This window comes from Aphis gossypii, chromosome 2 (assembly GCF_020184175.1).
Source record: "Aphis gossypii isolate Hap1 chromosome 2, ASM2018417v2, whole genome shotgun sequence".
In the NCBI taxonomy this organism is placed as follows: domain Eukaryota; kingdom Metazoa; phylum Arthropoda; class Insecta; order Hemiptera; family Aphididae; genus Aphis; species Aphis gossypii.
This window is the reverse complement of record NC_065531.1, coordinates 8,440,531-8,463,513: the sequence shown is the minus strand read 5'-3', so window position 1 is coordinate 8,463,513 and position 22,983 is coordinate 8,440,531. Positions and strand designations below refer to the sequence as shown.

The window sequence follows — 22,983 nt, the reverse complement described above, 5'->3', positions numbered from 1 at the left end:
ATAAAATTGGAGATAAGCATGTTAAGTGAATCACTCCGTTTACTAGTCGACAGCAAATCGATAATAATAAAACAGCGTATAATTTTTATTATTTAATTTAATTGTTTTAATTGTAACATTCGCCATTAATAAGTTATAACTTTTAAAGTAAGCAGTGAAAGATGCACCCGTCATTTTAAGAGGGATGGGATTACACACATATACACAAGGGGTATGTATCAAGACTTTTAGTAGTTTATAAATGACATAAACTACTTGTGCACTAAAATTCAGTTTTAAAAGAATTAATTTTGAACTAAATTGATTTTTTTTATTTAAATTCACTTAACAATAATTTATTTACTTATATAAATCGTATGATATAACTGAAATAACTGACAATTAATAAAATACCCAAATCATATAAATACCTACTTAAAAACTTTTATTCAAATTAATATTTTTCACTTTATTTATTTTTAATACACTTAATAACAATAATAAGTTTATAAATATTCGTATATAAAAACAATAAGAATGAAAAATATCGATTAAAACAACAATAGTTACAATCAAATAAAAACATAAATCAGATTTTTCAGTTACCTTTTGTATATGTGCAAAGGCCCCGCACTCGGTACTTGAAATTAACACTTATCAATACAAAACTATTAGTACTTGCAATTTACGCAATTAACAGATGGTTACAACTTACAAATCAAAAAGTTAATTTTCGTATTTCAACGCTTTGAATAATTTTTCTATTCTGGTAAATAATATTTATACATGTTTTTGATGGTTTAATCATGATCATATAGGTACATAATCAAATTTTTATTGTTTAACAACCTGATATCGTGGAGTGTGGTGTGATAAATTTATTGTGTCACGTATAAATAAATTTACCCTAATCTTAGTTTATAAAATAATTGTATTTTTCTTTTTGTATAGTTTAAATATTTTTTTGATAAATAAATCCTTTTTGATTAACAAAATAAACGCGTGAAGGTTAAATATTCGTTAAGTATCCTGAAATTTTCCAATTTTCTTAATTTTCCTTTCCGAAAGAACCTTCTACAAAGTATTAGAAAACTTTTAAAAAAATATGAAGGAAATCAGTAAAATCATTCTCAAATTATAGCGTAACAAAGAAAATTAGGTTTTATTTTCATACACCTGTATTTATAGATAGATTATTATATTCAATTTTCAAAATATTTTATCGCTTTTTTAACTTAAATAATTAATTATTGTACATACTACTTTTCAAGCAATTATTCGAACAAATAATTCTTCAAATACTCATCATTCGAAGGTATAACCCGCTATCAACTGCAACAGAATAACTTTTTATTTGTAAGTTTTATCCCAATTTTGATCTCATTTTATTGGAGCACTCTCCAATTTTTAATGAGATTAATTTTGATCAGTTTAGTTCTTTATAACATGTTTCTGCATTACTTTAACAACACAATGCGTAACTTTAAAATGGTAAAATATTATAAGGCCAACTTCAGACGATATCTAGTTTATAACGATAATTACTTAAATATGATTAGGTCATTAACATTATTTTCTATTTAACGGCATTTACTATGCAATAATAATATTATCATAATATCATATAATGGAAACCGAAACATAGCTCTATATTCTCAAATATAATAGTGTTCATGATTTCTCATGTTCAGTATCGTATTTTTATTCGATTCGAGTAAAAAACCAAAACGTTCGTGAATTTTTCTCAATACATACATGATATATGGGGCATACATGATATTTTGACAAGCATTCACGTTCATAATAACAATCATATTACAGCTAAGCATAAGTAAAGAAGACTTTGGTATATTGTATACGTAACCATTAAAGATATTTTCGTACACGGATCTGAGTAATATTTACGCTCACTACAACAAATGCAATAATTGCATTGTTAAAACATCACAAAACATATTAAAGTCACAGAGCACTTGATAATATAATAGAATGTATAATAATAATAATATACCATAAAGAGTGATTTCTCAAACATGCTGACCCCCATTTGTTACTTTAATAATAAATTTATTCAAACACTGAATTTTTTAATTTTTAAATATACTTAAAACCTGAATTTTCAAATAATTGGGTTTAATCTTACTACCTACTTAAGGAGTATTTTATAGCGTATTTTTAACTAATTCAAAATTCGAATGAGTAGATTCTCAACTATTCAAATTTTCATATTATTAGAATAACAGTCCTTAAAAATGGTTTTATAAAAACATAAATAATACTTTTAATAATTATGTAACATTGTATCTAGTATTTATTATACTTGAACTATTTTTATAAATCTTAATAGGTTAATAATTACTATAAGAATTTTCAAATCACCATATCCCCGTATTTCAAATTCATTATCGCCGACTTATTAGATCTATAATATTCTTAGTACACAAAGTTGAATAACAATAAACTACTCGTTCACATTTTGATTTTGATATGTTGACATTTTCAGGAAAATCCTCTGCCAAATAATTTATGGTAGAAAAGGGAAGTTCTCAATTAAAAAATAAAATTTAATATCTCTACAGGATTGAGCATTTCTTAAGCAGTACAAAAAATGTTGAGTTTCTGAAAATATGGTTTTAATTGTATTTAAAAATTTCAAGAATTAAATTTTCAATAACTAAATTTTTGAAGAAACAAAGACTGATAAGTATTCTTGCAGTATTCTCCTATATAAAATAATATATACAACATAATTCACAGTAAATTGTGTACAAGTGACGTAATGTATAAGTATAGGTTTAATAAAATCCTATTTTCTGATAATATGCTGGTGGCAAATACTCGTATTGTTTAATATTCATGGTCTTTTTGAGTTGAAATAATAAAGTGAAATCGACATTTTATATTCTGACCGCATAATAATTCGTCCCAACATTTGCCAAAAACGAAGAAAATAGTAAAACCATACAATTATTGTAATTGTTATTAAGATGGTCCACGGTGGTCGCGGTGCGCGTTTGCCAGATGTGCCGCAAATACAATGTAAAATAATAATACCAAGGGGACGTTAAACTAACGCATCTGACCGTTTTCGAGCTAAAGATTTTTAAAAAAGAGAAAACCCCTCCCGCCCGTCGATCCGGGGAGCTTGGTCGCTACGATCCAAGTGATATTTTAACATTATTATTAGCGCAGAAACATTAAACAAATTAGAATGGCCAAGAGGACTGCATTTATAGTCAGTGTATTATAGGTATATATAAGTAGTGCTTGTATATGTACCTGGCCGGTTACATATTATCACGGAGGGTTATAGTAAATATTATATATATACAAAACGAGAGTTAATTGTATTAAGTCGCATCGTGCTCGGTGCTTGTTTATTTTACGGCTTTGGGGAGAAACGCACACACACACGCGTGCAAGTCGCGAGCACGACTATACAATATATACACACACAGTGCGGTCTGATTTTCACACACACCCATAGATGCATATTATATGATATTATTCGTTAGACCGAAATCTCTGCAACGGCCGAGCAAGTGTGTGTGTGTGTATGTGAACGCGCTCGCGAGTACGCCTTTGCACGGTATATACTGCTATTACGAGGCGATGTGGAATTTACCGCGAAAACACGGCGGCGACTCGCGCGATACGCATAATATTATTATTGTACGCTCTGGGAAATCCCGTACATAAATCTAGATTATGAAATAGCACGCAAATACGATAACGCGTTAGTATCGTGCACTTTTAACGGCAAGTCCTGGTGTAGGTGGGGAAGGGAAGAGGTGGGGATGAGGGAGGAGATGGTGCTGGGGCGTAGGTAATAATGCCAGTAGTATTTAAGTATATTGTTGTGTTGTGTACGTACATTGCGCGACATGATATTATAATAAATAGTATCCCGTGCAAACGCAAAGATATGGCCTCCTTTCCGACTCAGACGTCAAAGTCCCGTGCTAAAAATACGTAACCGATAAAATTAAGAATCAGCCAGAATACCTCGCCAGAAATCTCTAACCGCCAACCTATATTGATAAATCGTCATCCGACTTTTAGAAACTTTAAAACAACTGCCTAAATAGTTAAAAATGTTGGTTTCCAATCACATAAACGTCAAACAAAATTCAATACTACACCCCATCCTTCCAGACTGATCAATAAGCTCAATTCAGCTCACCAAATACAGTTGAGTAGTAAACATAATACAGAAAAGTGACAAAACTTAGTCTTACATTTACGTATAACTATTTCGTGGAAATAATATATCAATAATACTCGGAATACATTCTGGCCAAGACGAAGAGATTAATGTCTTTAAATAATATTTATGGTGAGTTAGTAGTTACACACTAAGAAAGTCATTTAGTTTTTTTTTTTTTTTGTTAACGTTCTACACTAACATATACATAAACATTAAGCAAAAACTTATGCATTACTTATGAAACATTACAAATCATCTCATCTTCAAACCAAGGCGACTACAACATCGTCATCATCAGTAGTTCTTTGAGTACCCTCAATTGTAAAGTAAATAAATGAACACGGTTTGGATACCTGGAAATATTGAGAACAGACTCAACAGCATGCGAAGTCACCAAATCTCGAACTTCCACAAAAATGAATTTAACGAAATCATCCAAGACACTCAATACTATCTAAATATTGGCTTAACTTACCCGCTTTTAACAAATTTTAAAATTTAAATTAAACTTGAACAAATTGAAATACCACCCAACCTCTTGTAATAAAATAAAATAAAAATTAATCGTCACTCCAGAAAGAATTTATCACACCCACTTAACGCATCGGAAAATAATCAGCATATATATTGATAAATGTAATATACGCAATGTATAGCACAAAAAATAGAACTTAATAGTGATAAACTGCCCCACAAGATTCTAAACAATCCGTCTTTCAGGTTCCAGCCGTCAATAAAAAGAACACTGTACTACCGCAGCAATCTGTACATTTTTTCATGAGATAAACCTAATTCAAAAACTGTAAAATTTACAACCATTGTATACCTATTAATGATAAAGATATAACTTATACCCTTATACCAAGCCATTAAGTTTATATAGGCTTAAAAAAACATTGTTGTCGAAGCCTTATCAAACTATAAAAGATATATACATATATTTATTGTCCGTGAAAATGTTATAAGTATGATAACCTGTTATAACAGTCTGCTATATACCCCCGGTAACGGTGAAAAATTTGGAATTGCACCCATGTGTTTGCGAACCGCCTTCAGCGGTTTGTGCATACTACAGCGTTATACTTAAACTATAGCACCGAATGTCATGCGTTTCGTTTCAATCGTTATACGGAAGTCGTCGTCAACGCATTTTCAGTGGTTTTGGAATTTTTAAAGCCCCATCGTACACGATCTGCGTAGTGCAACAATAGTCACAAACATAAGTTCGACCGGCGCTAAAACAATAATATAGGAATGCTACGCGCCTACAACACAATAGTGATCGGTGCTTGGTGCTTTTATGATATTATATTACGTTACATTACATTACGAATGTAAAATACTTTTTTCGAAAACGTTAATCTTATACCATATAATGGCTCAGGGATGATAATGACGATAATAATGACGCCCTTTGACTACCATCCGGTAAGGCGGTGACTGAAATCACTATTCGGCATTCGCTCGAATGCTTTCTAACTTCATTAGTTTCGTTAATCGCGTGCAGTGCATACCAAAAAAAAAATATATATTTTTTTTTATATACGTTCTATTGTTTTGAACCAGTTTTTTTGCTTCTGGTGACTTTCTTTTGTCTCCCGTATCATCACATACAACTACTATGAAGGCCTTTTGTTTTTTAACGTAAAATATATAATATATCTATATGCATGTATGCTGTTTTTCATTAATATTTTAAATCCACATATAAGAACCGTTAAAATAATAAAATATATTAAAACTAAGACTGATTATCATAAGATAGCTATATGAAAACATTTTGTTGTTGACAGGCCCGGTTCTAAAACTTGATCATAATAAATTTACATCTAACATCTATTTTATCGTAATAATAATGCCAACACTTCAATAATATTGTGGCATGGTAATGATGAGATTCAGTAGTAGACTACTCTCATCAGGGGTGCTTATTAATTTGACGCTCACAAGGATATTATTGAGAACGACTAAGCAAAACATATTTAGTCATAAGTCATAAGTAAGTATAATAAAGGAAAACAAAACAAAACAATTTGTAATTATTAATCCAAAACACTAAACCCCGATGGTTTTTGTTGTTCACGATCATTAAGAAATATACTATATTTATCTAAATAAAAAACAATGAAATACTTTCATAATATTATTTACTGGTACGTATGTAATATTTACTTAAGACAAAAATATTAAACGATCAGCGTTCACCAAAGTATTGTAAGTCCCTGTAGTAATATCACGCGCGCCCTCGATAAATACTCTCCGAGGTATTTACTATTTACGCCACTGCAAAACGTTTTACTACCATAATGGGTACCCATACAACTCAATGCTTTCCCCGCCTATTTTCAGTACAGTTTGTCGAGTATACACGTAATGATGCCGATGTGGATGAATTTCATTTTTACTACCCAGCTAAACTGATCTAGTTAGCTATTTGGGCCATGATTATAATTATGAAAATAACACATAATATCATGCACAAGGTGTAATTATAGATAAACCTTGATTGTACAGCACGAAATAAAAATGATAAGGTGATAATACTTTGTTTGTTAAAAAAAAAATACACAATTATTTTGACGACAGACTTTAAGTTTAAATAATCTCCACTAAAAACGCCATTACAATATCCAAAGTCCTTTATTATTGTACATTTATACACATTCGTACAAGAAATCAGGAAATTCAAATTCATGTTTTAACATTAATTATGTGTATAGTTATTACTTAATACTTATTTAAGTAGGATTTTATTTATCCTGAGGAATTATATCTATCAGCTCACCTATACCAATATGCACAACAACCTTGTATTCATTTTTAATTATAAACTTAATGTCAATATTGTGTTATCTATAAGAAAGAAATTTAAATTTAATTATTCAAAGTTTTGTACCTTTACAAAATGTTATATTTTTATAAAGAATAGGTAGTTTAAATAAATTTGTACTAGAATTTATTTGAGTAAATCATCGAGTGCAGTAGTTTTACGTGAGTATCTGAAGGATGATTGACTGTTGTGAACTTTCTTATTATTATCCGTTGTTATAATTTTTACAATAATTAATTGAACAAAAATTGGTTAAATGTATTAATACAAAATTACCTATATATATATTAAATTAAACGAATACCTTATTATATTGATGCTTACTTCCACACTATTAAACTATTAAGACTTTATCAAATGTTGTTTATAAAAAATTATTAATTAACCAATTTTTAATTTTTAATTTTTATTATGGTAAAATAACTTATCTGAAGCTCAAAATATCATTTTTATTTCAATTTAACTGGTATATCCAGACATAGGTACAATTTGAAATAACATATTTCTTTGGCATTATACTTTATTTTATTTATAACAAAAATAAACTATCCACTACAATTTCAAGAATAATAAAATGACTAATTCTTGAATTTTTGGAGATAAGTTTATTCTATTTTTAAATGTATGTTGTATAAGAAGTCACAATAGTGGCATCGTAATTTTGGAGGGCTTAGCAACAGCATATTTATATTAGACTCAGAAGCTAGAATAGGTTCTAAAGTTTACAAAACAAATTTAAAAAAATTCAAATATATATCTTTCTTTTTAAGAAATGTATCTGATAATTTGTATACATGTACATTGTACTATATTTTACTTTTTTTTTAAATCGTTGAATATATATACAAAATGTGTTAGACTTTTTTGTAAATATCTAAAAATATTATCACGTGGTTTAAGTAATTACATTTATATTTTTTCGCTCATAAATATTTGAGAATAATTATTTTGGTTGAGATCAAAATCAAGCTCGGTCATCTATAGTTTAAGTTTTTGAAATTTTAGAGTGTTATTGATTTATTATCAATCTAAATGTCAATTAGGGTATCGAGGAGACTAAGGTTTGTTGTTACGATCAGAGGATTTAGTTAAAGTCGTATAATATCATTGTACCTAATGACCATTTTAAAAGATATAGTCTAATTATCACTTATTAAATTAAGTATTAGATCAATAAATACCGCATAATATCAAACAGTCATCTCAAAAAAAAAAGTTATGCTTTATAAATGAATTCGTATTTTAAATCAAGTTCAACAAAATCATAAAATATTATTATATTATCTTAAAGTTTAACCTAATATTAATTACCGATTATTTTGTTATTTATATACTTAAAGTATAATATATATTTATAAATTATTTATGTATTCCCGTCAATCTCTAACACAAAATGTTATCTTAAAATAGATGGATAATTATGTAAATTGATTTAGAAAATACTAATTTTCTTTACGTAAATTAAAATAATTTCAAATTAAATATAAAATATATATATATACAATATACATATAGTGTACAAGTACTCATGGTCAGTACAAAATTTGAAAGAAGCCATGGTTGAATCACTCCTTGTCTGGAGTAGGACTTTGGCTGATTTTACGAACTTATAATTGGATCTACAATAATAAAATAAGCGTTGAACAACATTAAAAATTAATATTTAATTTAAAAAAAAAAATTAAAAAATTGACTAATATGTGATGTAGTCGGTAGAGGGAAGAGCAATCCATATCAACAGTGTGCCTAGAATATAGAATGATCTTATTATTGAAACCCTCAACTTCATATACACCCACTGCTCGTGATATAAACATATTAAAATCGTCCTATATTTGTAGCGGTCGTATGGTCGTAAAAGGATTAAACATATAATGATTATTGTATCATTATTGTCATACCGCATCGGTTGCTATAATATTATTATTATTATTGTGCGTGCACATTTGAATACATATTATAATATAATATTAAGTTATTATACGATTAAATCGACATTACAGCGCAATGAGCGTAAGTGTATAAAGGAGATATACGATTACAACATTATCATCAGTGATATTCCCATAAAATTTGTCGGGCTATACTCGCACAACTTTAACTATTTCAATTGAAAACTTTAGGGTGCTAAGAAAAAAAGGTTTACCGTCTACCATTTGACATGATTTCCAAAATAATAATAATTTTACGACAAAAATAATATATTTAGTCTATTCAGTGTAACAACGTAGTCACCCTAACATTGGATATGCATTTTTATAACTATTATTATGGGTACCTGTCAGTATTTCCAGTTAATTATTTATTATGTTATCGTCGATCACATCGTATCGACGAAAAGCAACGAACGCCATCATAGTGCGCAGTTTTCGCCAGCGGGAAATTATTTCCGTATCCGAAAAATAAATTTTATTCGGTTTTCAACGAATACATAAATCGCTCACACTACAAAATTATTAACTGCGTATTATTTTTGTTTCAAACTCATTGAGACTTAACATACATCGTAGTGCAGCGTATACGGGAATATACCCTACGGGAACTCCACTGATTATCACATCATCGTTTCGAACACGAGCTCCTACACAATAGACGCGATATTCGGACGCACGAACCACCGCCTACGCCGTACGGGCGGTTTTTAAAATATACTTTTAGCACAACAACTACACAATAAGTCACATTGTGTATTAGTGTTATTATTATAATAGCGGTGTGCCGGCCCCGGTGGTGGTGGTGGTGGTCGGACCCCGTTCTCCGCCAACAGCAGAGTGTTGTACAAGTATATAGTCCGTATTAGTGGTATACGTATATTATTGTGTGTAGGTAGGTATATTAAACAAGCGCCACGGACCCCTATCGTTAATTAATTACCTACCTGTGTTTGTTGGTATTATTATTGTTCAATGGGATCTGCCACACGGATATTATATTATAATCGCGACGGCATCGGTAGTGGCGTATTACTGTGTATTATTGTGCAGTGCGTATTATATTATAGCCAGTTAGCATAGTGCCGCGTAGTGTGTGTATAATACCTAATAGTCGTGTGCAATGGCGGTGCAGTGTTGTACAGGCCGACCGGCCTGCTGCAATTAATAGGATTAGATTCCGGTGCCACTATTGTCGCCGTGTGTTTCGACGTCGGCGTGGCGGTGCGGTCGCGTTATATTTCGCAATGGTCCGCTAATTTATTCTTCTGTCCGGGATTCACATATTATTATATTTGTGTGCGGTGTATAATATATATATATATTTATATGTATATTATTATTATTATTATTATTATTATTATTATTACACTACACCTGCCCCCAGTCCGGACGTTAAGCGTGGTTAAACGGATTTGTCTAATTCGGCAACGGTAATAATATAATAATAATATGTGCACACGCGGACCATACGTACAACTACGGGTGAATACGCTTACGCCGCGTCTCGTGTTTTATCGTCGTTGGGAGCGTACGTTATATATCTATATGTATATTATATTTATAAATGTATAACTTTGATATAGTATAATATTATTATTATAATTTTATCCCGGTGGTAAATTGTAAACGATACAATTTCGTTTGTTTCCCCCTTTTGGAAACTCGCGTATGACCGAGGTTTTGCCGCGCATTTTAATACTATAATACAGTGTGTATGATATACACTCTAGACGCTCATAAAGTTCTTGAAAATATTTCGTTTACATAACTTTAACCTGTCCTATTTTTACCAACCTTTTTTTTATTTTTAAATCGTCGACGCTGAGTGAACTGCTTTCCACGGGTCGCTACTAATCTATAACCGCACCTAACCAACTATAAAATTATGTTTTTCTACTATTTGTCGTAGTTTTCAATTTTTAATTTTTTACTCTATTGAATAACTATAACATACATTTCAAATTTAATTTACAAATCAGATTATTATTTGGAGTTTTTTAGTCTATAAAAAACAAATTTTGGGCAAGTTGTTTATGAGTTATAATTTATAAGTATTTAAAATTTAGAATTTATAATCAATATTTTGCCTAACTCTGTACTGCTCAACTTTGCTTGAAAAAAAAAATTAAATACTTATATTACTCATAAACTATTTGTGATTTGTCCAATACTCAACTTTTATGAATAGAATTAGGTTCTTAAAAAAATATTATGCTTTAGGATAATAATAGGATATAGGAATATAAAACGTATATTGAGACACTTATATAAATATTATATGTATATATATTATATATAAAGATATAAATAAGTAATTAAAATATATGATTAAGAAAAAATATTTTCAATAACGTTAATAATTGTTTGAAATAATGATTGTTTCACGTTAAACAGATCACTCAGTATAAATTGTTATATCGCCATAAATATTATTATTATTATTATTTTATTATACACTACACTACACTACTCACATACACAGTATAAATGCACAATATTATGTAAAATAACACAATTAAAAATATAATATGTATTATGTATGTATGTGTATCATATCGATATAACTCAACGCCCTACATCATTATAGGTACACGTATCAAAAGCAGGTAGGTACACATGAATTAACGACCCGGGGCAACCATGTGTACCGACTATCTTGTGATACGGATTCTCATGGTTTTGTTATATTATGGCAGTGAGACGATAAACTGTATTCAGCTCGCATTATGCATTTTCGTCGACATGCCGCCCCCGGTTAATTGCTTTTCAAATTTTATTGTTTTCTTTCCACAGTTACCTACATTGAATATATACTTTATAGCATGTCGTATTAACGTGCATTTTATATAATAATTATATAATATACCTATCTATACTCTTACCGTCTTATTACAAAACAGCACATGTGCTGCTTTCGATGATTTTAACATTTGGTGATTTACCTACATATGAGCAATTTTTAACAAATACTACATTTCATATTTAGGTTTATTAATTATTATTATTAGGTAGAGATTTTTTAAATTTTCTCACAGTACTTTTAAATACTGTATAATAGTAAGCAATTATACAATATTATACAATATAATGCCAACGACGTTACCTTATAACTTTTGGTGTCCTGAAAATTGATGTATTATGCGATGTATTTAATTTTTACCATATTTTGGCTTTTAAAATCATTAGATATGGTACCATTTTAAAAGGTTTACTAATAAATAGAAAAAATAGAAAAGCTTGAAATGACACACATTAGAAATTTAACCATCGAGGATATCACGACACCGTTACGATGACGCGTATAATTTGTTTGCTCAGTCCGTGTGTGATTATTGGTTTCACTATTGACGAGTTTGTAGTAAACATTAAATACTGATTATAATTTTTAAAACGAAAATAAAATAGTATGATACAGTATGAGAAAAAATTAATAATATATTATTAATATTATATAAACGTGATCAAATACCTACAAACTACTTGAAAAAACATATAATACGTTGATTCAATCACCATATTATTATTATACCTAATTATTATATTGTATATTATAGGCACCATAGGTGGTTTTAATATTGATTTCTTTTGCCTTTTTAATAGTTTGTTCAAAATATTTTCAGCCATCCCTTAAATATGAAGTATTATTAAATATGGAATATTACCTTCGTAACATATTATTATAACGAATTCTTTTTAATTCTTACCAATATTTTTTTATTTTTTTTATTTATGATTTTAAGTTAAACATATAATAAAAAAAAGGAACTGTTAATAATTTGAACTATTAAAAATCATACTTTACATTTTATCTATCATACTTTATATTCTATACGTCATGTTATTAGGATTCATGGGTTGTACCTACAATGTGCATCTTATATTAATAATTTTTCTACAGATGACACATTGAACCACATTGAACCGGAGACGCTATTTCCAATATAGGTATGCAGTATGTAATGTAACAGAAAAAAATTAAAAATTAATGTAACAAATTATGGAGTAAAATAAAATAACTAAATATAAATAATATTTTAATAACTTAAAATAATAAATTTCGATCATTATTTTTCTTACGATTTTAAGCAACTTTAAAAAAAATATCCTCTTTTAAATCAAACCTTCTTAAAATAATATTTTAAAATTCGATGTTTCTAATTAATAATGATTAATAATAAATCACTATCTAACAGCCTGCTCAAAGTTAAGCGAATACACTTACTAGCATATTACTGACACATAGTACATTATCGGCGTTCTACGGCGCAATGAATAGACAATAAATGTGCTATAAAGTACTATAATTGTATTGGATAAGAATATTTAAACCTAAAATCTACAACTTATAAATAAATATTTTAATATTAATTTCACACTTGTTAATATTATACCTATTATCTATAACTTTTTGTTTTAGTTTTAGTGAGTCCATTGATCATAACTTTTAAGGGACACAGTGTAAAGGGCATAATATACAAAACTTTGATCATTCGTGGTTTGTACAAAGGTAGTAATTAACCAAATACTATATACTTCGGCTAAAATTTTGAAAAAATGAACACTACCTGAATATTGTTTGAGTATAGTGATTTTCTTTTCAAAAAAATAAAATAAAATAATGATAAAACGATTAATTTACTCATTACGAATTAGTGACTGTAAAATTGAAATGTACGCTTAATGAATACATTTCACAAGCATTTTTTAATTTTATCGAAATTCGCCTTTTTTACAACAATAAAAAACGCAGTACACAATGATATAACATAGTCCCTTTATATATGTAAATAAACACTCTACAACATTTATTCATACATATTTACTATTAATTATTCGTATCAAATTGCAAATTGAATAATGATAAAATATAAAAACATTTTTATAGAAAATAAAAAAACAAAAGTATGCAAAATTAATTATTATAAAATTATAAATATACATCTAAATTATACAAAATTACACAGTTGTAACTCTCAAACAATAAAACTACAATAACTGAAGAATTATTTAAAATTATTATTATTATTGTTGTTGCTATTACGGTTAAATAAACAAAAAAAAATATTAATTTAAAATTTGAAAATTATTAACAGTAATGAAATAAAATAATAATATAATTATGCTTAGAGAAAATATCAGTTTATATATAAAATGTATGCTCCAAACCTAAACGACAAACATGTATTATTACTTGTATATCATTGTCTTCGAAGATTTCACTTATAAATAAAATAAATTCAAATTTACTACGAGTATACGGAACTTTCTTTAAAACAATTTTAGTTGATAATTAAATTTTGATAAATATAAATATTATAGTATATTAGGTCATATAAAATAAATTATATAAAAACACGATATTAGTTTTATATTTAGAAAGCAAATAATTTATAACGTGAATTTTTCAACATAAATATTTTTAATATTTTTTGTGGAAATTTTTAATTGTGAAACAATCATAATTTATTTATTGAAAATTATCAACTTTTAATTTTTAACCCATTCCTATTTTTATTTATTTTATACTTCCTTAATTTAAACTAATACCCAAACAGATATTAAAATATTCAAGGAATTTAACTTAAATATAAAATTGTTCATTTACTTTTATACAGGTACTTAGTATTGCAAGAATCATATTGCATTCAATAAGTATTTCAACTAAATCAACATTATATTGAACATTCCGAATGTAAAATAACAAGTAAATTATAAAAAAAATACATCAATAATTTTGAAATATAATTAGGTACATGTTAAAAAAATAGCCTACAATCTACTTTAAATCTTTGAAAATTATTAATGAGTTTAAAAAATAAAAAAAAAACATTAATATTACCTAATAACAACTAAACATTACTAAATTATGACTTTATATTAGAAATTAAAGCCACCAATACTTTTTACGGTGAAAAAATGATTTAAGATATTTAAAAACTGTCAACCACCGATCACTCTAAAATCAAAACCAAATAATCTGATTTTAGTAATAAATATATTTTATTGCAACTTAAATCATCCAAAAATAAAACGACGCATTGGTTCGTTCGTGCATATAAATATATGCTAATCGTGCGTGTTATACCTATGCATATACAATGAATAAATCGGTACAAATTCGCATTCATAAGATACGATAGTTAAACAAAACCATTTATTCAAAATCTGAATTAAAACATCAACTTTGAATTTTAATTAAAAATTATACATGTAAACCATATATTAAAACTCGATTTAATAAATAACACCAACTGAATTTTTATCACCGATCTGTCTATATCAAACTAATGTTTTTTTAAACATACGTCATTTACTGGTCGTTTAAAATTTCAGTTCATATAAAATCGACAAATATATTCATACACTTTTAGCATACGTGTGGATAACTAATAATTGGAAATTCCTGGAAGCATCGTTTTATGAAAATAAAAACGATTTTGTTAACGACGTGACGTCGTAATTTCGAATACCGTGAGCGCCTCACAAAACCGCAGTGTATTAGATAATATCAAAACAACAATTTATGAGTGGAAAATAAATCAACATTTTGATCACATAATATTATAATATTGTTATATCGAATGAACGATTTATCTGATTGCTCGTCATAATCGTAAATCAAACAACAGTATAATAGTATACACATCATATTAAATTTTAAATAAAATAGTTTTTTTTTTTTTTTTTTTAACGTAATAATAAGTAAATAATTAATATTATATTATTATATAGAGATTAGAGATGTATAATAAATTTCGATGATTCAATGAGCCACATCATATTATACAACCAGGTATGTAAAATAAACGAATGTACTACAAAATACGTAAACCACTTACCTTGTGCGGAACACACGTGTCAAAGTAGTAGTCGCCTCTAACGGATTTGTCGTCGAATGCTGCGCACGTTGACGACAGTACCGTTTGTGTGACCATGTTAATCGCATGCCTTGCACTGAGTCGGTGGCACGTTGGCTCGCGTATAAAATGGTTAGTTTATACTGCTCATTCATGCCGGGCGGCGGCGGCGGCAAACGATAACGCGCTGTCTGTTTTGCGTCCTCGACAAAGCTCCTCCTATCATCCAAATCCTCCCCATTTACCTCTTCATCCATTGTTCATCATCCTCCTCCAACTCTAACGCCGACACTATTTCAACTCAACATTTTTTTATTTTAATATTATATACCTATACTCTTCAGTCATAAGTTCCTACCCGATACAATTATTAAATTATTCCGAGTCTTATACTCCAAAAGTCTACTATAATGAGTATAGTTTAAGTTATACAAGATAATATTTAAACCAGTATGCTGAAACTGTTGATAATTGAATATCGAGTTTTACTTTGGTGTAAGTAAAGCGATTCTAATTACTAAAAAAATGTTATTATAGTTATTATAGTTGCCTATCTATAGATATTAAATAGATACCTATTAATAATATTTGAACATTATTTTATAGAAAAATATGAACTATAAAAAATAATAAAAAACAGAAAATCATTTTAAAGCCTAGAGGGATGCTATTCAAAACTTAAAGAAGTAAAAGAATAATTGTCTAAAGATTATCTATGTGTTCGTAAGTATATTTCGTTTAGTCTAACCCTATTTTGAGTGTATACATCTTAAAATACTTCAATCGATCAAAATATCATAAATATTTATCAAATTTTAGACAATGTTCACAATTTAAAAATATTTTCAAATTGACTGCTTCTGAATACTCGTAATGATAAACAGTATTGTTGAATAATAACCTAACCTATCACATAATTTTCTGAATAAACTAGACATTGACAATATTATCTCAGATATATTTTCAATGGTTTATTTTCATCTTTGACTATTGACAACAAATAATAAAACATTATTCTGTTAATTTTTATTTTTATTATAGTAAAACACGTAACCCGTCCTATATATTATATCTATCTTTGATAGAACCTTTATAATTATTGGTATATTTTAGATGTATATAAGAGAACGCCAAATTGGTGACCATGCAATCCCATCAAAGAATGTCAGTTTTTTACTGAAAGCTTAATATAATTTTCAAGGATAATTGAAAATAAAATAAAATCCGAAATAAACTGCAATATGATTTAAAGTTTTTTGTCAATTTTTCAGTAAGAATAAACAACTAGATTCAAATACTTTTAAAAGATTCAAAATCCATCATAATTTTTAAAAATAAAGCTTCTTCGACGGGAGAATGGATTGACGTAAGCGTGAAGTTGTTCAGAATAACAAAATCTTCATTTTAATTGGAGATTATTGACTTGTACTAAGATATACCAAGTGTTCAATAAGTTTGAAAACTTTTAATTACTATATGTATATTTTAATACCTACATGAAGCAATTACAGATAATACTACTGTACATTTATAATGTAAAATCTTTAATAACCTCATTAATTATATCATATTATCGTCCCAATTAGTCTAAGACCGTTTCCAAACTTATTGAATACCTTTTATAAAACTGCGCCTACAGAAGATTTTTTAGCTAAGCAGTAAGTATGGTTTTAAAAAGTATATAAACTGTTAAAAATGGTCATACAATTTGCTACCGGTGCGTGTGGCTCCAATGCTCCATATATGTGTGTGTGAAATGTCAACAAATATCGTTCAAGATTATCTAACTTAAGATTTTAAAGGACACTTTAAAAATACATGTTAGTGATTCTCAACAAATACAAAATTTTAAGAAACTGATTCAGATCAAACATATACATAATTTCAAAACCATTAAGATCATGATGTAAAATTATATTCTTAAGATTTCTAGTTAGTGAGATATTTTTGTCATTTAAGAACATTAATTTTTATTTAGTATGCATAATAATTTTATTTTATTATTTTAATTTTATTTTTTTGGATCTCAAAAATTATTTTCCTTGGAAAAAATTGCCGATTTCTATAATGTATAGTATACATAATGTCATAATACATATATTATAAAATTATTGTTTTCTCGGCTTTTTGATCTACTGTAGTGGTATTCTCGTTCAAAATTCAATAAATCAATATGCATATTAGTATATCACGTTGTAACTGTATTCCAAAACTCCTGCAGAGCTATTATGGATTTTGTGAATGTCATGAGTCGTGATTAATTAAAATTTTTTTTTTATTTTTCACTCTTTACTCCAAAAGCTTCAAATATATCGGAACACATTTTAAATAGTTCTCAATAGACAAGACATATTAATTGGATCTTCTATTTGTACCTACGTGTATTTAAAACGTACCTATAAAATGTTGAGCAATATAATTTATAGATATATTGTGATACACTGTAATTATTACTATACAGATATGACAAAATTTATATGTTGTAGCTTGGAATTTTTATTTACAACTTTTAATATTATTATTCTTAAATCTCCACGTAATTAAATTATCGTTTAATAACAATAATAACTAAATACTACAGCCATGTTTTCCTAATTTTTGAACAACTATATTGTATGCGTAAAGAAATGTGTAGTGCTAAAAAAATGAACAACTGCTGGGTTGTAAAAAAAATGTATAGTATAATAACATTTGTTAAAAAACAATTACAATATTAAAGATGAAAAATGTAATATTAAATATTGTCTGAACGTAATTTTCTGATCGTAAACACAACCCTACACATTTAAGTGGTTTTAAAACTAATTAACATATTAGACAATAAGAATAATAATTTATTCTAAAATTGAAAAGATAATTTTTAACTTTTATGAATTAAATTCAACCAAACATTTTTTTCTATATATTTCAACTGGTACTTTTTGACGAGAAAACTTTTTTGTATTTATTCAGTTAAATTACAAAAATTGATAATCAACATAAAATATCCGTATTAAAATAAACGACTGTGTTTTACTATATAACTGTTTAAAAAAATGAATTTCAATAATATTAACAAGATTATAATATAAATAATATAATCTTAATTTTATTAATTACTCTCGATAAGCCACGATAACTAAGTAAACTCAGGAATTCAAAGTTTTCTCTCGTAAAACTGTCCATTACACTAAATACATTTTGAATCATTAAATTTTAATTTTAATGTTATTATTTTATTATTTTTGTACGTTAGTATAGATGAGCAAATATATATTTAACTAAGGTATTTATAATATTAACTATGATATTTAAGTATGATACGATGTTTGTAAGTTGTTTGTAGGTCTAATCTTGTGATCATTACCATTTGATGTTTTAAATATCGACACGTTGAATTAAGATTGGTTTCTAGAAAAATGGGAACGGAAAGAGCACTCTAATGTATCTAAATGGTAACAAGCAAAAGATCAGGAACATTCAGTGATCCGTTTAACATAACTGATGAAATATAGAAGTATACATTTTTACGATGAAAAACTATAATGTAAACATATTAAAAATCTATATTTTTTAGTACAATCGTAAGGTTCTTTATGAATATCAACTATAAAAGGAGCATAGGTAGTTCAACATTTTATAATGGACACATTCAAGAACCAACTTAACATGGATCACGAATGGCAGACTACTAATCCATATCTAACAAAAGATAAACAAGAAAAAAGCATTACAACAGAGATATCTGACTGACTTAAATATATTTTGTGTTACGTATGATAAATCCTATGATTTTAACTCTAACAGTTGTGTTAAAGCGAGGACTAAAACTAAAATTTGCTAAGAGCTGAAGACCTAAATATTAAATGCATTTAACACGTTTCTAGTTCTAAATAACTGAAAAAATAGGATGAAAGTATAGGAGTACTTGAAATAGAGAAATACTGTTACATTTGATTAGATTTAGAAATAGTCCTAATTTCTAAATGGATGGTCAATTCACAATAAGTAGGTATTCAATAATGCTGTCTATTGTGGAAAATAATCAGCTGGTGCATAAGTCTATGAAATAATGATCACATTATTTGCAAATGATAAGATTTTTACTCGAGTAATCAACCGGCTATTATAATATCACAGTAGTAAAACTTAATCGATAAAGATTAGTCGAAATATAAAAACATATAATATTCAAACTTTTAACTATTTATACCATGAATCTATTTATCCCATTATAAGTTACGTCAGTATTGATTTATAATCTAATAACAGCTATAGTGATATATTAGATGATATAATATTATAATTATCACCATAATTATATACGAGCACTATATTTTAATATTTATGCGATTCGTTTCTGTTCAACCTACCGTATTGAATATAAAATAATTAATAGAATTATAAATATAGTATGATAAAATATCCTTAAAAAAATATGTACCTATCCCATTGATATACGTACCAAATATTTGGTATTAATTTTTGTAAATAAAAGTTATTATTACTATTTTAATTAAGTTAATGTGGTTAAATCATTTATAAGCACAATTAATAAAAACCGTTTTTATATAAGTTATTAATGAAACAGTAACAACTTAATGTTATCTCTAAGTTCTGCGTACAACTTGTTGAACTTTTAGCTGTCCTGAAAATAAGTTTTCCAAAAGTACACATCAATTTCACAATCACACATGATAATTCAAATGCCACGAGAAGTATTCGCTGAACCACTAAATTACACATTGTATTTTAGATTACACGTTATCGAAAGGATTTATTATGAATCAAAGCTTCCAAAACAAACATCTCTTGTCGCTTATGACTTATATATGATGACAATTACATAAATGTTTGATTTTATAAATAAATTAAGATTTATTAGTAAATAAAGAAACAATACCAAGAAGCCTAATGACAATTCTAAACATTTGCACAATATTGCAGTTACAATTGTCAAGCTTCAAAAAGTGTTTAATTCTTTTATGACTTCGATAGAAACAACAATTTGACAAAGTAAAATTGTTCTGAAACTTACTTCTATTCATTCTTTCAAAAGCAATTTATATAATCAATGGCATTATTATAACAATACTATAGATAAATGTAAATAGGTATTATAAGTACAAGTTTAAGGTTTAAACTCTATTTAACTCTAATCTTGCAAAGTTATCAAAATGTTTAACATTTATATCATCAAAATATTCACAGATTTTTATATATTTTCAATTTTTCGAACAACTAAAACTTTTAATTTACTACAGGGTATACAATAATATTATTAATATTACATAATACTAATATTGTTTTCAATTAATTGAGTACCTAGTAACTTTTTAAATTATCTAGTTAGTTAATTTTCTAATTAAATTTCTAATTTTTATATTTTATGATTCTATTTTAAAATATTTATTGATAATTTCAACTTGAAAGCTTCTTAAAAACTATTAATACTGTTTGAAAAAATTGAATACTAAATAAAATCATGATTGATATTTTTTGTGTACGGAGTGAAGAATCAACTATTTTTTTAATGATGTTATAGTAGAGCGATAACAATTTATAAACTACAAATTAAATAAAAATAAAAATATTTTGAAGTGTTTGTTCTTGAAGCAAATATTTAATTCAAACAAGCTTAAAACAAACAAATTAAAAATAATCAAATAAATATTAGAAAAAAAAATATATAACAATAATATTTTATAAAACACGTTAAAAGTTTTTAATGGCATGGTATTATATTCAAGTTATATTTGGTCGGATTTAAAATGTATTTATGAAGCCTTGTACACATGCTTATATATACCTAACTACTTTGTATTACTATGTATGTACTAAACAATAAATTAAATATGTATCTATTTCACAAGAGCTTTGTACGTATATCAAAAACCCGTGTATAATATTAGAATAAAATAACCTTTTTCAAACTAACAAGTAATTGAGAAATATTCAAAACCTATCTGATGCTTTGTACACTTTTTTAAATCTCTACAAAATCTTGTTATGGTACTTTTCTAGAGAGAACCCAATTTAATATAAAACGAATCCTAAAATACTTTGAACTTGAAAATACGTGGAAAAAACAGTTGACCCAGAATATTTAACTTCTTTTAAAAGCATATGCATAGTGATGAGATAAATTTAAATGTTTTATTAATTATCGATCGGTAACAAAAAAAATCAAGTTGTATAGTTGACTTATCTAGGTTTTTGTTGTACGAAGTATATTTCAGATAGAAATATTTAATATAAAATTAATTTAAGGTCCTTGTTTAAAATTAAAAAAAATGTATTCTAATTTAAAATATCTATTAATATTATCCGTGCGTTTTATGATTCTTAAAATATTCAAAATAATTATTACAAAACAATTTTAATCAAGTCAAAATAAATATATTTTAACAAATGTTAGTGAAATCAGAAATTAAATGTACTGTCTATATGGCCCCTATTGTACAGCAGAGTAGTAGTACTCACTTATTCACCTTTTCTCAATGAAATTAAACATACGAGTATTATGGCGATATTACTAATAAATTTATATTTACCAAACAATTTAAAACCACAATTATTGGGCCAATAAGAATAAGAGTAATACAATAAATTTTTTATAATATATGTTTGGTAGTTATATATTATATTATAAATTAATCAAATATACGTCCATATTAATTTACGTTTTAATTAATCCGTGACAAATGATACCAGTAATTAGTAATGTGATCAATTATCCGATTAAAATATGCACCAGTGCGAACACGGGATTTAACGAAAAAAGGGTGAAAATAGGTAACTGCTAAGCTATACTGCAGTTAGGTAGTATAGATGTCGAATGTACCTCGTCATTTAAATATATATATAAGTCAATGTAATGTATATAGTAGTAGTATTTACCTATTAAATTTGAATTTAATAATAAAGAGTTGCATACAAAAAAAACGAATGTGAGCGAAAACAATCCGTCAGCGGTCAGCCTACATTATTAAGAATGTTTTATAATTTATTTACATTTCTATTAAAGCCATTTAATTGGGTAACTATTAATAATACGATAAATTGCCGACAATCTGGCAAAATCTACGTCCAATTTAATATGTCCCGCTCTCATCCAACTTCCTCGTACTGATTTCATTCCAATATTACGGAGTCATATAATATCTTACCTCTAGTTTACTTACTGATCTAACCTCC

At 27.1% G+C, this 22,983-nt stretch overlaps 1 protein-coding gene across 1 annotated transcript in view; it reads right to left on the bottom strand.

The window, feature by feature from the left end:
• The window catches only part of LOC114124947 (insulin-like growth factor-binding protein complex acid labile subunit), a 56,091-nt gene extending 40,150 nt beyond the window's left edge, over positions 1 to 15,941 (bottom strand). Inside the window, exon 1 of the mRNA XM_027988399.2 lies at positions 15,790 to 15,941. Coding sequence (XP_027844200.2) covers positions 15,790 to 15,896 — 107 coding nt within the window. The 5' untranslated portion in view covers positions 15,897 to 15,941. The remainder of the gene's footprint in view (positions 1 to 15,789) is intronic.
• Between the last annotated feature and the right edge of the window lie 7,042 nt (positions 15,942 to 22,983).